This window comes from Camellia sinensis, chromosome 7 (genome assembly GCF_055761805.1).
Source record: "Camellia sinensis isolate YWXY chromosome 7, ASM5576180v1, whole genome shotgun sequence".
Lineage (NCBI taxonomy): Eukaryota > Viridiplantae > Streptophyta > Magnoliopsida > Ericales > Theaceae > Camellia > Camellia sinensis.
This window is the reverse complement of record NC_138967.1, coordinates 61553678-61567648: the sequence shown is the minus strand read 5'-3', so window position 1 is coordinate 61567648 and position 13971 is coordinate 61553678. Positions and strand designations below refer to the sequence as shown.

At 39.9% G+C, this 13971-nt stretch overlaps 1 protein-coding gene across 1 annotated transcript; it reads right to left on the bottom strand.

Moving 5' to 3' along the window:
* Positions 1-4916: 4916 nt before the first annotated feature.
* On the bottom strand, positions 4917-5854 carry LOC145795845 (putative disease resistance protein At1g50180). Its single transcript, XM_082880771.1, has 2 exons — positions 5630-5854; positions 4917-5138 (listed from the first exon to the last, which is right to left on the bottom strand). The coding sequence occupies exons 1-2, from the start codon at positions 5852-5854 to the stop codon at positions 4917-4919; spliced, it is 447 nt and encodes a 148-aa protein (XP_082736897.1).
* Between the last annotated feature and the right edge of the window lie 8117 nt (positions 5855-13971).

The window sequence follows — 13971 nt, the reverse complement described above, 5'->3', positions numbered from 1 at the left end:
TGTTTCATAGACCCTAGTGAGTTGGTTAATAACCAACTGAGAATCGCTGAAAACCAAGAGTTGATCTGCATTAAAGTGCTCGGCACTGCGTAATCCAACTAGTAAGGCTTCATACTCTGCCTCGTTGTTAGAGGTCTTTCATCCAAACTTCAGAGCTTGCTCCCAAAAGAATCCTTTTGAAGATATGAGTACCACCCCTACCCCCGAGCCTTAGTTATTGGATGATCCGTCAATGTAGAGCTGCTAGATATCACTAATGAAAAGTTTTCAGTTTTCATGCTTCTGAAGCACACTATTTCCCCAATTCAGTGGTGCATGGCACTTGTACTGAGCTGGAGTTTTTATCGTCGATACTCTGTGCGGGGGCTAATTTGGCGACAAAATCCGCCAAGACCGGGGCCTTGATTGTTGTTTTGGATTGATACCGAATGTCAAACTCACCAAGGTTAACCGCTCATTTCGCCGTTCGACCCGAGAAATCAGTTCGGCCGAAGACAGACCTAAGAGGGAATTTAGTGAGGACATTAATGGTATGCCCCTGGAAGTAATGTTGTAGCTTCCTTGAGGCAATGAGCAGGGCGTATGCCAGTTTTTCCAATGGTAGGTACCGGGTCTCGGCATCCAGAAGAGTTTTACTGACGTAGTGTACGGGCCTCTGTTCTTTGTCCATTTCACGAATCAGCACCACGCTTACAGCGTGGTCTGAAACTGCCAAATACAGGTACAATTCTTCTCCCGATTCTGGAGTGGAAAGGAGAGGTTGTGTACTAAGATAATTCTTGAGGTCTTGTAGTGCTTCGGTACATTCGAGACTTCGCTCAAATGTAGCCTTTTTCCTTAGTAATTGAAAGAACGGCTTCATTCGATCCGAGGACTTGCTAATGAATTGGTTCACGGCTGCCGCCATCCTGGCCAGTTTCTGTAGCTCCTTGGCTTTTGTCAGTATCTCTATCTCCTGTATCGCTTTGATTTGATCTGGATTTGCTTCAATTCCTCTGCGAGTTACCATGTACCCCAAGAACTTCCTTGTTCTTACCCCGGAAAGCGCATTTCGAGGCATTGAGGCGAAGTTGATGGGTTTTCAGGATTTTGAAAACTTCCCTTAGATCTGTGAGGTGGTTTGTAGCAAGCTTGCTTTTCACCACCATGTCATCTATGTATGCTTCCATGGTCCGTCTGAGCTGCTCTTTGAACATTCGAGTTACCATCTGCTAGTAGTTGCTTCAATATTTTTTAGGCCGAACGGCATCACTTTATAGCAGTAAGTGCCTCTCGGGGTGATAAATATTGTCTTCTCTGGATCGGGGCTGAATAGAGGTATCTGGTGATAACTGCTGTAGGCATCCAAAAAGCTCATACACTCATGCTCAGCTGTTGAATCTACAAGCTGATCTATGCTAGGTAAGGGAAAACTGTCTTTTGGATAAGTCATTGCAGATACTGGATTTCTCGGATTGCTCCCATCGTTAAGAGCTTATCTACCTTTGCAATTACTGCCTTGGTATGTTCAACTGAAGACCTCCGGCTCTTTTGCATGATGGGCTGAGCAAAAGGGTTGACGTTGAGTTTATGGCACGTAAATTCTAGATTTAGCCCAAGAGTATCATATGTCAACCACGCAAATACCTCCATATTTTCCCTCAGCAAATCTAGCAGCTGAAGTTTCTCATCAGCATGTAGTGAGGTACCAATAAGAAAGTACTTCTCTGGGTCATCCTCTTTTACTAAAACTTTCTCGAGATCTTAACTATCTTTTTGGCTGTGGTTCCTCCGACATCTTCCAGGACAGGCTGCTCTATTACCTCTATCGTTTGAACCTGATTGTAGAGTTATTTGGTCTTTATGGCTTCCATGAAGCAATGCTTCGATGCAACTTGGTCCCCTGAAATCTGCTCTACCCCGTGCTCTGTGAGGAAACGAATAAACTAATGATAGGTTGAAGGGACCGCTTCCATTTGGTGAATCCATGGCCATCCAAGTATGGCATTGTAAGGGGATAGAGTGTTGATCACCCAGAATTCTATCTGTAGAGTCTTTGTCCCAACTACTACAGGTAACACTATCCTGTCTAGTGGCCATTCTGGTTAAGAATTGAAGGCGATCAATGGGGTTGTTGCTGGGGTGAGATGCTGCTTAGAGAGACCAACTTCCTGAACAAATTGTTGTACAGTATGTCTGCAACGCTACCCTGGTCCACCAGGACTAGTTTCACATCAAATCGTTTCCCAATTCCCACAGTTATAATCAATGCGTCAGTATGCAGATGTTGAATACCTTCTAAATCTTTCTCAGTAAAACGAAACAATACATAAGGGTGACTTAGGTATTGATCTAACCTTTTTTGGTGCTGGGCCCATTGACATTACTTACTGAATCTGTACAGCTTTTGCAATTTCCTCTTGTAGTACCTCATCTCGCTCATAACTGTTTGTGCCATGGATTACATTTATAACCAATCGAGGCGGATGCTCTACGTTTGGTTCTGGCGGGGGTTCCCATGTTCGAACACCATCTAGTCTGGATTGATGTACTCTTAGAGGTGCCCAGCGACCACCAAATCCTCCAAGTGCTGCATCAATGCTCTGTAGTTCTGAGTCATGTGCCCTCTATCCTGATGGTAGGTGCACCTGAGCTTTTGGTTGCACCGAGCTAGGCCTCCAATAAAGAATGGTTCTCTCTTAATTTTCTCCATAATGTGGTAGATAGGTTCTTTGAAAACTGGAACAATTGCTTCGTAGGATTTAGACTTGTCCACCTCATTTACTGTGACTCCTCAGTCTGCTCTTCGTCGGTTTCCCCGACTCGTCTGTTCAGCCAACACCATCTCGATGGGGATCTGATCGTCTTTAAGGCGAGTATGCTGCTCAATCCTAGCGTGTAAGTCCTTCAGTGCGGTGGCTGGGCACTTGGTAAATGATTGCCTCAACTTGCTTTCCGGACGTAGACCTTGTTTAAAAGACATTACATCCATTTATTCGCTGCAAATATTTTCCTCCAAATCGTTATACTCTTCCTAGTGCCTTCTTGCATAATTACGTAGCGTTTCCTCCTGCTCCTTTTCGAGACCGAACAAGGTATCCGACTCATTTGGTATTTTGGTGTTGGAAACAAATCAGGCTAAGAACTCTTCAGAAAGTTGCTTCTAGTCGTAGATCGATCCAGCAGGGAGACGATCGAACCATTAGAGTCCGGACTCTCCCAAGCTAGATGGAAAGACCTTGCATATTAGCGCCTCATCTCGGCTCCATAAAGACATCATTTGCCGATAATGGCTGATGTGTGTGAGTGGATTTGACTTCCCATCATACGACATGAACTTTGGTGGGGTGAACTTCTTGGGGGGTTTCACAACTTCAATATATAGGGAGAACGAAGAGGAAACAAGCTGATCTAGTGCTCGGTGCTCCCTCTGATGAATAGTGCGATCAAGGTGTTGAGCCTGACACTCTCGTCATTCCTGATTTTCTCTGTTCTCGACCAGCCATGTGCAGAGATCCTGAAGAGGACATTCAGTTTGTTGACTAGCTCTCTTCTGCCTTTTAGCCCTCATCCGACGTGAACTACGTGTGTGGCTGCTCGCTGCTTCACTTTGTACGGAGTTGGCTGGCTTCGCTGCCCATATCCATTTCTAGGGACCTTCTTCGCTGGTGGTTCTTGGATGGGCTTCTCCGGCACAGGCGAGGGGGTTCTGCATCGGTCCTCTTCTCCATCGGGTCACCGATCATTCTCTTGAGCTGCGCTTTTAGTTCCTGTATCTCCGTTCCCATGGAATCGATGATGCAATCTCTATAATCTCTCTCTAACAGAAAATGGTAGAAAAAACTACCAGCTAAGGGTTATCGATGCTCAATAGATTCTGCAGTCCGATTTTTATTTTTGGTCTGCTCCTCCAGAACCGTTGGCAACACCAGGCCCTTATCCTTCGTTTTCTTCGTCTATGGAGTCAATGCAGAGGGTGGAATATTCTCAAGTCCCATTGTCGGAATCAAATGCAGAACTCAGAGATGAAGACTCCACATTCACCACACCAATTGTGTGTACCGAATACCGCACTAGATGAAAGTGGATCGGAGCTCCACAATTGAATGGACGGTCTAGGAACCAAGAACCTACAACAAGAAACACTATCAAGGCTGCCCGGCCAGGGTTGGCTGGAAAATCCCTCTAGCATGGGAATGAAAGATCGGAGAAGATAAGAGACTCTCTCTAAGTGTAGAAAGAGGGAATGTGTAGTGAATTCAGTTATGTTTTTGTGAGTATACTTTTGCTTCACTTAGTTACCTTTAATGTGACGTGAGTGAAGTTTAAATAGAACACTTTACTTGTTGCTCAAGATGGTTTCACGAAGTTTTGGTGCTGCCAGGCTCCCTTTAACAATGCTCGAGGTAGGGGACCATTGGGTAATTGTCAATGGATGCATACACTCATTGCAACCATGCTTATAATAGATCTCATTCCCTTGATCAACTATTTCCGTGATTCTAAGGGAAGGGGACCAGCTGAGGTGGCATCCTCCATGTGCATGTATTCATAGCTTCCACATTTCCCTGAGAAGTTTCTTCAGTTCGGTACCGTTGTGCCCCAACTCGACCTTTCACAAGACTGTTTATGGAGATGGATTGGCCCATTTAGACATCTTTGTATGGGCTCGGCCCACTTTTGGTTTTGATGATGGGTTTGGCCCATCAGTTCGGTTCAAAGATTAAGTCCTATAGCTCGGCCCAGCCCAGTATCGCATCTGGGCTGGCCTCTCCATAGTAAGTTGGGCCCAAGTGCTTAAGGACTTGGGTGCGTTGTTGATCATAGATTTGGGCTGAATCGACTTGCCCACACATTCATCTGACGCTCTTGGACTTGAGTTTAGTGGATTGGGCCGGCCCAAGCCTTGGATCCGGCCTGTTTTATATTTAGCCCCTTCACAGTTCATAAAGGTAACCACTTGCCACATTTTTGTTGCGAGTCGTAAGGATTATTTTGCTACTTGCATTTACACTAGGGAAAGCTGGAGCAAAGATGTGCCAAGCATCTATTGACCAAATATCATCAAGAACAATCGAGCATTTTTTCTCTTGTTGAACTTCGCAAAGTTGCTTGACTAGCTGATCATCATCTATTATATTCACAATCTGCTGACTTTTCTAAGGAATGAGTTTAGTTAAGAGTCTTTGCAAAACATCTTTTAGTTGCCATTGTTGAGATATGGAAACCCAGGCGAAGGCATCAAAATGGCGCCTAACATCTTGGTGATAGTAAAGCTTCCTAGCAAGGGTAGTCTTTCCATAACCACCCATTCTGCAGATTGAAACAACTCTACAGTTTTTGGCTTCATTTGTGCAATTAATATTGTTATATCTTGTTCAAAACCAACAAAATCCTCATCCACAATGTGGGAATAAGTCTGCCTTAATTGAGACCGCCTTTGTAGTGCAGAACTTGAACCTTCACTTTCTTGTGTCAAAGCAATTGAACCATAAATTTGTAAATTTGCAAATTTTCAATAAGCCAAGTAATCTTGCTTTTAATAGCACTAAGCTCAGACCCAATCTTGTGTCAAGCTAGTTGATCTCAAGAGGATGCTTGGGACGCCTCATCTTCCCCTAGGCTCAACTTTAAATATAAAAATTGCGACCACATCCTCCACATCATAAGCAACTTCTCTGATTTCCACAACCAAATTATAGAAAGTCTTGTGCTCATCTTGTCTTGCTTCCCCATCTTTTAAAAACCACTGCATCTGCTTTAAGTCTATTAACATATCCTCAACTTGGCCGCACACTCCATATAAGAATTTCACTTCCTGAATCAGCAAATTGCCAATCCATTCCGCTGCAAAAGAGACCACAGCCTCGACCATATTTTTTCTCAATTAGGTTGAGCTTAATTATGAGATATTTGAATCAGTACAAATATCATTAACACCACATATTTTTATAACATATTTTTATAGATGGCTCAGTGGAATTCTTTTCTTCATTCTTATGCCAATAATTTTGGGTGGTGCATCATAGAGTCAAAACAAGAAGTTTCTTCTAATTGCCCCTTGCTTTACCTTTTCTTTTGCATGTAATCTCCTTTGCCCCTATTGCTTTAGCTTTCTCTTTGCAGCAATCCAGCTCTTTTCCCTGATGAGGTTTGTTTTTATTCAAAATTAATTAAGTAGCATATTTTCAATAAATAATTTTTCTTAGAAAGTAAGACATTTAAAACTTCTCTCACGTTGTTCTTACAACAACAAATGGAATATTCTTTAACTAGGATAATCTGTCGAGAGACTCTCTGATGTTTAAGTAAATTATGACAATTGTATATCTCTTAGAAAGTAAGTTTAAATGCTAGTAATTGTGTACTTGGCCATCCGACCTATTATAAGGAATGGCAATTTTTTCCCGTCCTACCCACATAGGTTTTTCCCGCCACAATGAGGAAGTGGAGCAATGACGGGTTTTACTCCTCTGTCACTGTCCAGATTTTATTTATTAAATATATTTATATGTATATAATATATGTATAATTTATTATTTTTTTTCAATATAGCAAGTCTAAAACACCATACTATTACACTTAATATTCAATTTCACTTATTTATTTATCATTTTATATCTTTTAACTCTTTTTTATTATAAATCATTATTCGTAATATATTATATTATTTCTTATTTTTATTAGTTTCTCTATTATTAAAGTTACAAAATTAATTTGCTCCCGCCCCACCCCAAACCCGTCTCGTTGCCATCCCTAAGCCTCGCCCCGGTTGGCAACTTTGCTCAACCTTCGTGCTACTAGCTCAGTCATGCAACGCAGTAACTTAAATTTTACCTATGTATAATTAGATTGTATTCCCCAAACAGCACTACTTTGAACTTACTCTTGCAATGAAAATATAAAGAATCCACCTTTAAAAGAGAAATTATGAGTGTAGTCTTTCCAAACCGCGTCTTCCTGTGTTTTAGATCGGAACCTAATGTGATGTAAATATCAAAATTCTATCAAGAATGGCCAAACTAATAAGTTTGTAACTTGATAAGAGAATAGTTGTGACAATTGAAAATAAAGAACCAGACTAAATTTATTTATTTTTAGATGGTGAACCAGAGTAAATTTAAGTGACTTAACAAGGTAAGTGTAATTAACCCGAATTAAAGAGTAATGAGAACCTTGCCAAGTTGCATTCACAATCAAACATAATATGGTGTATCATATACAAGTTACAACATTTTGTAATATTGATATTATAAAATGTCATAATCAAATCACTTACCAATATAATTAAAAAAATCATAATCAAATACCACTTGAAAGATAATTAAAGATATCTTTAATCATGACCAAAATAACAACTATAAATATCACAATAAGTTAAAACTAAGTCATTATTAAATACCACTTGAGACATAATCAAAAACCTCTTCAACCATAACCAAAATGTCATAACCAACACCACAAAAAATTATGACTAAATATCACAAAAATCTCCCCGGCATTGCTACTATTGCAGAACTTCAAGGAAACTGTTAGTTCATCACTACTTAACCACAAGGTGGTCTAAATAAATGTAAGGTATTCAAAAGACAACACGATGAAATCATGAACAATACATAAACACGTTTTTCAATACACAATGACACTAAACTCTACTTGAATCATGAATTTAAAAAAAGAAAAATAAAAAGGTAAAAATTTCTAAAAATCTACCTAAATTCATAATCCAAACCCAACCTAAATAAATTATAGTCCATATAAATAAGATAATATTAAAGGAATACCATCAGAAGTTATATATAAGAAGGGCGCTGTTTAAGTGTGCAACCCCCTTAAGATTGCACACCATATGCAACTCAATTGTTAGCCGTTAGATTACAATAATTAATCAAGACCATTGAATCGTTTAATTGTGAAAAAGTTGAAACCCGGGCAACCGGTTAATGCTTGTCTTTGCATGATTGCATCCCACTCACTCTCTGTATTTCGTCTCTATCTCTCTCTGTTCTCCTCTCTGTGTAAGGTTGAGTCAGCGTAACCCTTGATTTCTATTAACAGCGAGAAGCCCCTGCTGGTTGGTTCCATTGACGAACCTCTGTAGGGAACAGTATAACGGGCGATTTTCAACAACAATGAAACTACAAGGCTGTGTTGGTTCCATTGCTGAAGTGAAGCCCTTCTCTCCAACTAGATATGAGGTATGGAGCTGTCTCCCTCTCTCTGTCTCCCTCTCTCTGTCTCCCTCTCTCTCTCTCTAGCCTCTTCACTTCAACTATTTTCCCTCAACTAAACCTCCATCCTAACTTCAACCGCTCTACGCTTCGCTCAAACGGAAACCCCTCCATTGGCAACTAACCTTTCTCTTTCTCAAGCGAGTGTTTGTGTTTGCACAAACAACTAAACCGTGTGAAAATGTCATGTTTGTGTTTGTGTTAACATTTTTCGGTCATCAAGTAATTGTTTGTAATAATGTCATGTGCAGTACGGCCCCAGCGGAAATTAAAAGGGAAGGTGATGATTATGACATTCCAAATGAAGTAGATGGCATTCGTTTGATGAATGAAAGTCGGGTGGAACCTTATCATGGTTGCGAAGCTGGTCCGAGCAATGAAGAAGCAACCAACATAAACGTTGAAGATGGCGGAGCCGATGTGAAAAAAGAAATGGTTAACGATGCTCATCGCAATGACATAGTTGGTGATGTTGAACATGTTATTCTCGAATAGAAATTTGATTCGGTCGAAGATGGAGAAGCTTTCTACAATGCGTATGCTAAAGCCAAGGGATTTAGTATACGAAAATCCAGATTTAACACAAATAAAGAGGGAAAGGTTGTTAGTAGGCTGTGGTTGTGTTCAAGGGAACGTCAGAGATTACCAAAATACTTGGACCGTGTTGCTAAGAAGAGTAGAGCTCCCAAGGCACTAACAAGAGTAGGTTGCAAAACCCAATTTTGCATACGGTACGATGCAGATGCTGATGAAGGAGGAAAGTATGTTGTGACTCACTTCGTCGCAGACCACAACCATGAATTGGCGGAACAACACTGTGTGATGTATCTGAGGTCACATCGCAGTTTAAACAGCGCTGACAAAGCTCAAGCAATGGCTATGCGCAACGTCGGTGTGAAGACTAGCCAAATCATGGACTATATGGTAAATCAATCCGGGTCTTATCAGAATGTTGGTTTCATCCATACGGATCTGCACAACCATATTCAAGCCGAACGTAGAGCAGAAGTTGAGGATGGTGATGCGCAGGGTGCGTTGGTTTACCTATGTGCAAAACTTGATGTTGATGCATGTTTTTTTTACAAGTATGATGTGTGTAACGATAACAAGTTACAAAATCTGTTATGGGCATATTCGAAATCGCGGGCCGACTACGCAAAGTTTGGTGATGTGTTGATATTTGACTCAACTTACAAAACCAATGCATACAAGAAACCTTTTGTCATGTTGGCTGGTGTGACTAGGCACTTTAGGACCACGATATTTGCATGTATTTTGCTAGCTAATGAGACAATTGATACATACACATGAGTTTTGGAAACATTTATGGAGGCGATGGGTAATAAAGCACCTGTGTCCGTACTGACAAATGGGGATAAGGCGATGCGAGAGGCAATCAGAAGAGTATTTCCAGACGCAAAAATTCGATTATGTAATTGGCATCTTGGGAAAAATGTTGTTTCAAATGTTCACAAAAGTGGCTTTGCACATGCTTTCAAGTAGTGCATGGACATGGAAACGGATGAGACAAAGTTTGAGCATGGCTGGACGACAATGGTCGAAAAATTTGGACTTCAAACCAACAGTTGGGTGTTGAAGACATATGAGGAGCGTCATATGTGGGCTGAGACATATATGCGTGGACATTTCTTTGCTGGGATGAAGAGCACTCAGCGCTCGGAGAGTATGAATGCTTATTTCAATCCCTTCCTTCAACACATATTGAAGCTATATGAATTTGTTAGGCACTATGATCGGGCTCTTGCAAGGATAAGGTATAACAAGGCTGGAGATGATGCTGAAACAAATAACACTTTTTCGGTATTGATTACTCCATTGCGAGATATAGAGAGACATGGAGCTGAGCTATTCACCCGAAATATATTTAGAATGTTCTGTGATGAAATCTTAGAAGAGAGGAAGTTGAATGTCAATGACGTGTTCCCTTTGCCAGATGGCTAGAAATGCTACTATATTCATAAGTACAAAGTGAAAGATAGATCATGGATAGTAACACGCAGTCCAATGGATGCTGCAATGAGATGTTCTTGCATGAAGTTTGAGTCATTGGGGCTACCTTGCTGTCACATGATATGTGTTATGAAAGCCGAAAATTTACCGTAAATTCTCCCAACTTGTGTGCTGTATAGATGGACTAGGGCTACAAGCAAGGATGGCCAGCAATGGCCTCAACCCTCAATTGATAGCACTACAACACAGACGGCCCGGTATGGGATATTGAGTTCTTCCTCCAATGAAATGTGTTTCTATGCCTCGCAATCAACGAAAGGTTTCAAAGAGGCTAAGGATGCATGTCTTCCGATGGCGAGCCGGATGAAGGAGTTATATGAGAGGAATCTGAACGATGGGAATGGAGACAAAGGGAAACATTCATTCCCTCGACAATTTGGAATAGAAGATCCTGATGTTGTGAAGACAAAAGGGAACCCGGGACGGGCCTCGTCCAACTGTCAAAGACCAAGAAAATGTAGGAATTGCAAATGCATTGGGCACACAAAGCGAACGTGTCCTAAGGTTCGGATTAGCTGAACAGTGGGTAGTAACTCAGATGTAGATATAACCCATATAACTGACCGTGAGTACAATGCGGAGTCATTGCCCGTTCGCTGCAAAACTGGATTGGTGGATCCAAGTACACCGCACATTAAGCAACGACGACTATTTTTCGATGCTTCTCCTGATTCCAATCAGCCTGCGGGCCAATACGGTAGTGTTGAAGCAGCAGTGTGCAAAAATGATTCGACCACAATTAATGAGGTGAATCAGGTAATTTTATAATTTGTATGATTTACTTATTCCCTTAGTTTATTAGGTAAACAGTACTAGCTATTGAAAACACATGTAAATAATGTATGTAGTTTTCATTTTGGACGAATTGCTATATGTAACGTGTAAATAATTGGTTACGTACAATGCCAGGAAATAGCACAATATTACTTATGTACAAGGCCACGAGTTGTAAATTTCCCATATTGTTTAGAGTGATGTTGTCATTTGTGTTTGCAGTGTCTTGTCATTTTGAAAACTAATTGAAGGTGAAATATATGGGTTGTCTGTGTATTGTTTTAGGTGGGAAATTGGCTTATGTCTGTATTCTAAGATTCCTAGTGCGGGTTGCTTGTTTCTGTTCCATATTTGGTTGGATCTAACTGAAGGGTTTTTTGCGATGTGGTTTATCAACTAACGATGTGTTTGGCTTCGTATTGATTTGTTATGACTTGTTTCGGTAAATTAGTATTATATTTCGAGTAAAATACGAATTTTGTCCATGTAGGTTTGCAAAATTACATCCCAGCACATGCATTTTGTATATAATCCAAGTGGCAGTTAATTTTGGGTGTTACTTGGAGAAAGTAACCCAACAAACTCGTTACTTTATTTCCATGCCGATTGCTATATGAATTACGACTGTGAAATTATTTCATGTCAACTATGAAAGTGATGGGTTTATTGTTAGTAAAATTATGGTGGGCCTATATCGACAGCAACGAAGCAGTAATTTAAAGTTGATAAGTTAAAGAAGAAAATCAAGCAATTGTGGTATTGGTTCGAATGCCTGAAAAGCATGAAGACTTCTTTCGATGAACTGATGGTAACAAAGTAGAAAGTAACAAAGTACAAAGTACAAAGTATAAAGTAAGTTGTTGTGTTGTTGTGTTGTTGTGTTGTTTGTAACATAGTAGAAAGTAGAAAGGAAAAAACTACTCAGAAGTTACAATGTAGAAAGTAAGTTGTTGTATTGTTGTTCATGTCCTCTCTCTTTGCAAACATTCTGCCCTTTATAGCTTTTATTTCCCACGACCCCATGATCTGCTGATTCTGCAACTGCTTCTGTGCAACTTCTGTAATTGCACGGTCATTTTCGTGTCTTGAAACCACATAAAACCTTCACTTGTACCTGTCGAAGTGCATATAATTGAAGTTGCCACCTGTGCCCAAGTTTTTTTAGCCTTTCCTCGACAGATACAGACTCTCAATTCGTTCATGTTTCCTCTTGGAGGCTGGCCACTAAATCCATGAGCACTGACAGTAATTGCTCCACCGTGTAAGTCAGGTGGCATGCAAGATTCAATGTTAGTTGATAACCCTTGTCTTCAGGTGGACTTGCCATGTGTCCTCAATTGAATGGAGCAGCTGTTGGCAGGATGTAGGAAAAATAGGTGCAAAGAGGAATTTTAAAAAAATAACCAATCATAATTTAGCTGAAAATATAAGTGAACTTTTTTTTTTAAAAAAAAGTAGTTTCCATTTTTATGATTATAACCCGAGATGTATATTTTATTTTCGATATAAATAAGTTGTGTATTTTGGTTACGTAAAATTACAATCCAGAAAAAGGTTATTTCAAATATTAACAAGTTTACCGACATTGAATATATTTTGATTAAATTACAGGGAAAATTCAATATTTGGCAGAGTTTGATGATTCAAAGTCAGGGGCAGTAACAGTGAGTGGCCAAGTGCTGTGGTTCAGCGGCCCAGTTTGCAAGGATTGTGGTTGTGTTTAGTGGACAATATTCTGTCGATTTTTGTCTCATAATGATGAGAGACATGCCCCACAATGGTGAAAAGGAAGGTCGACAGGGAAGAGTCAATATTTGGCAGAGGGGACTTGAATATTCGAAGTCAGGGGGCAGTTACAGTGGCAGTTATGGTGTAGACGTGTGGGATCATGCAACGATGGGCCACAAAAACAGTATACGGACATCGAAACCAACGATCTCCCTTCTAGGCTTTCCAAGTATACTAAACCTCCACTTCTATCTGTCGATCTCCCTTTTCTTGTGTTTATTTCATGGCCACTAACTGTTTGAAACTTCTGTCGACAGAGCAAGACTCCTGCTTTGTCTCATGCTTCCTCCTGAAAGTGTGCCCACTAACTCGTAATGATGAGGGACATGCCCCACAATGGTGAAAAGGAAGGTCGACAGGGAAGAGTCAATATTTGGCAGAGGGACATGCCCTCATTTGGATTTTTCATTCGCAATTTTTGTACTTCTCCTCTGCAATAAATCTCTGCATTTTGTTGCATTAAATTTCTGTGAGAAAGAGTGTAAACACTTAGTGTGTTCGTTGTGGAAACAATTTGTAGTACTGCTATTGTTTGTTGTTGATCATTTTATTGTGGGAGATAGACGTCCACATTTTGAAAGCACCGTGGAGAGAACGAATCTGTCTTGAGGACACAGTGTTAAACACTGGACTTGATTAGAAAATTTGTTCAACATATTAATTTGGTAAGTAATTAATTTATTTTCTGTTTTATTATTTTTTCTGTTTCAGATTTTCATTTTGTTTTTGTAACAAAATAAAAATCTATTTTGTTGATTTTATTTTATTTTCTGGTTTGATTTTTGTAATCAAACAAATTCTTTCATTTCCTTTATTTCTTTTGTATTCAGTTTGTTGTTAAGTACACAAACAGAATTTATTTTAAAAAATGTAGTGAAGATTGTCCAACAGATATATATATATATATATATATGTATATAGCAAATTTCCATTTTGATTTCTAACAAAGAACAAAAACCCGATTCAACTAAAATATTTGACTTAATAGAGCCATTTTTCTAAAAGTGACACCGAATGTTGAAATTGCTTCATAAAATTTGAGTAATTGCTTAAGCCATGTAACATGTGTGGATTTGATGGAGGTGGATTAGTGAAAAGCTGCATTTTATGCTTTAACAAAACTATTTTTTGAATCTAGGTTTGAAGGTTTTGGATCCTGAACACTTCA

Coding starts and splice junctions, on each gene's coding strand:
- LOC145795845 (XM_082880771.1), bottom strand. CDS start 5,854: ATGGTCGAGGCTGTGGTCTCTTTTGCAGCGGAATGGATTGGCAATTTG. Junction 5,139..5,629: donor CTTATGATGTGGAGGATGTG/GTCGCAATTTTT, acceptor CTCATTCCTTAG/AAAAGTCAGCAGATTGTGAA.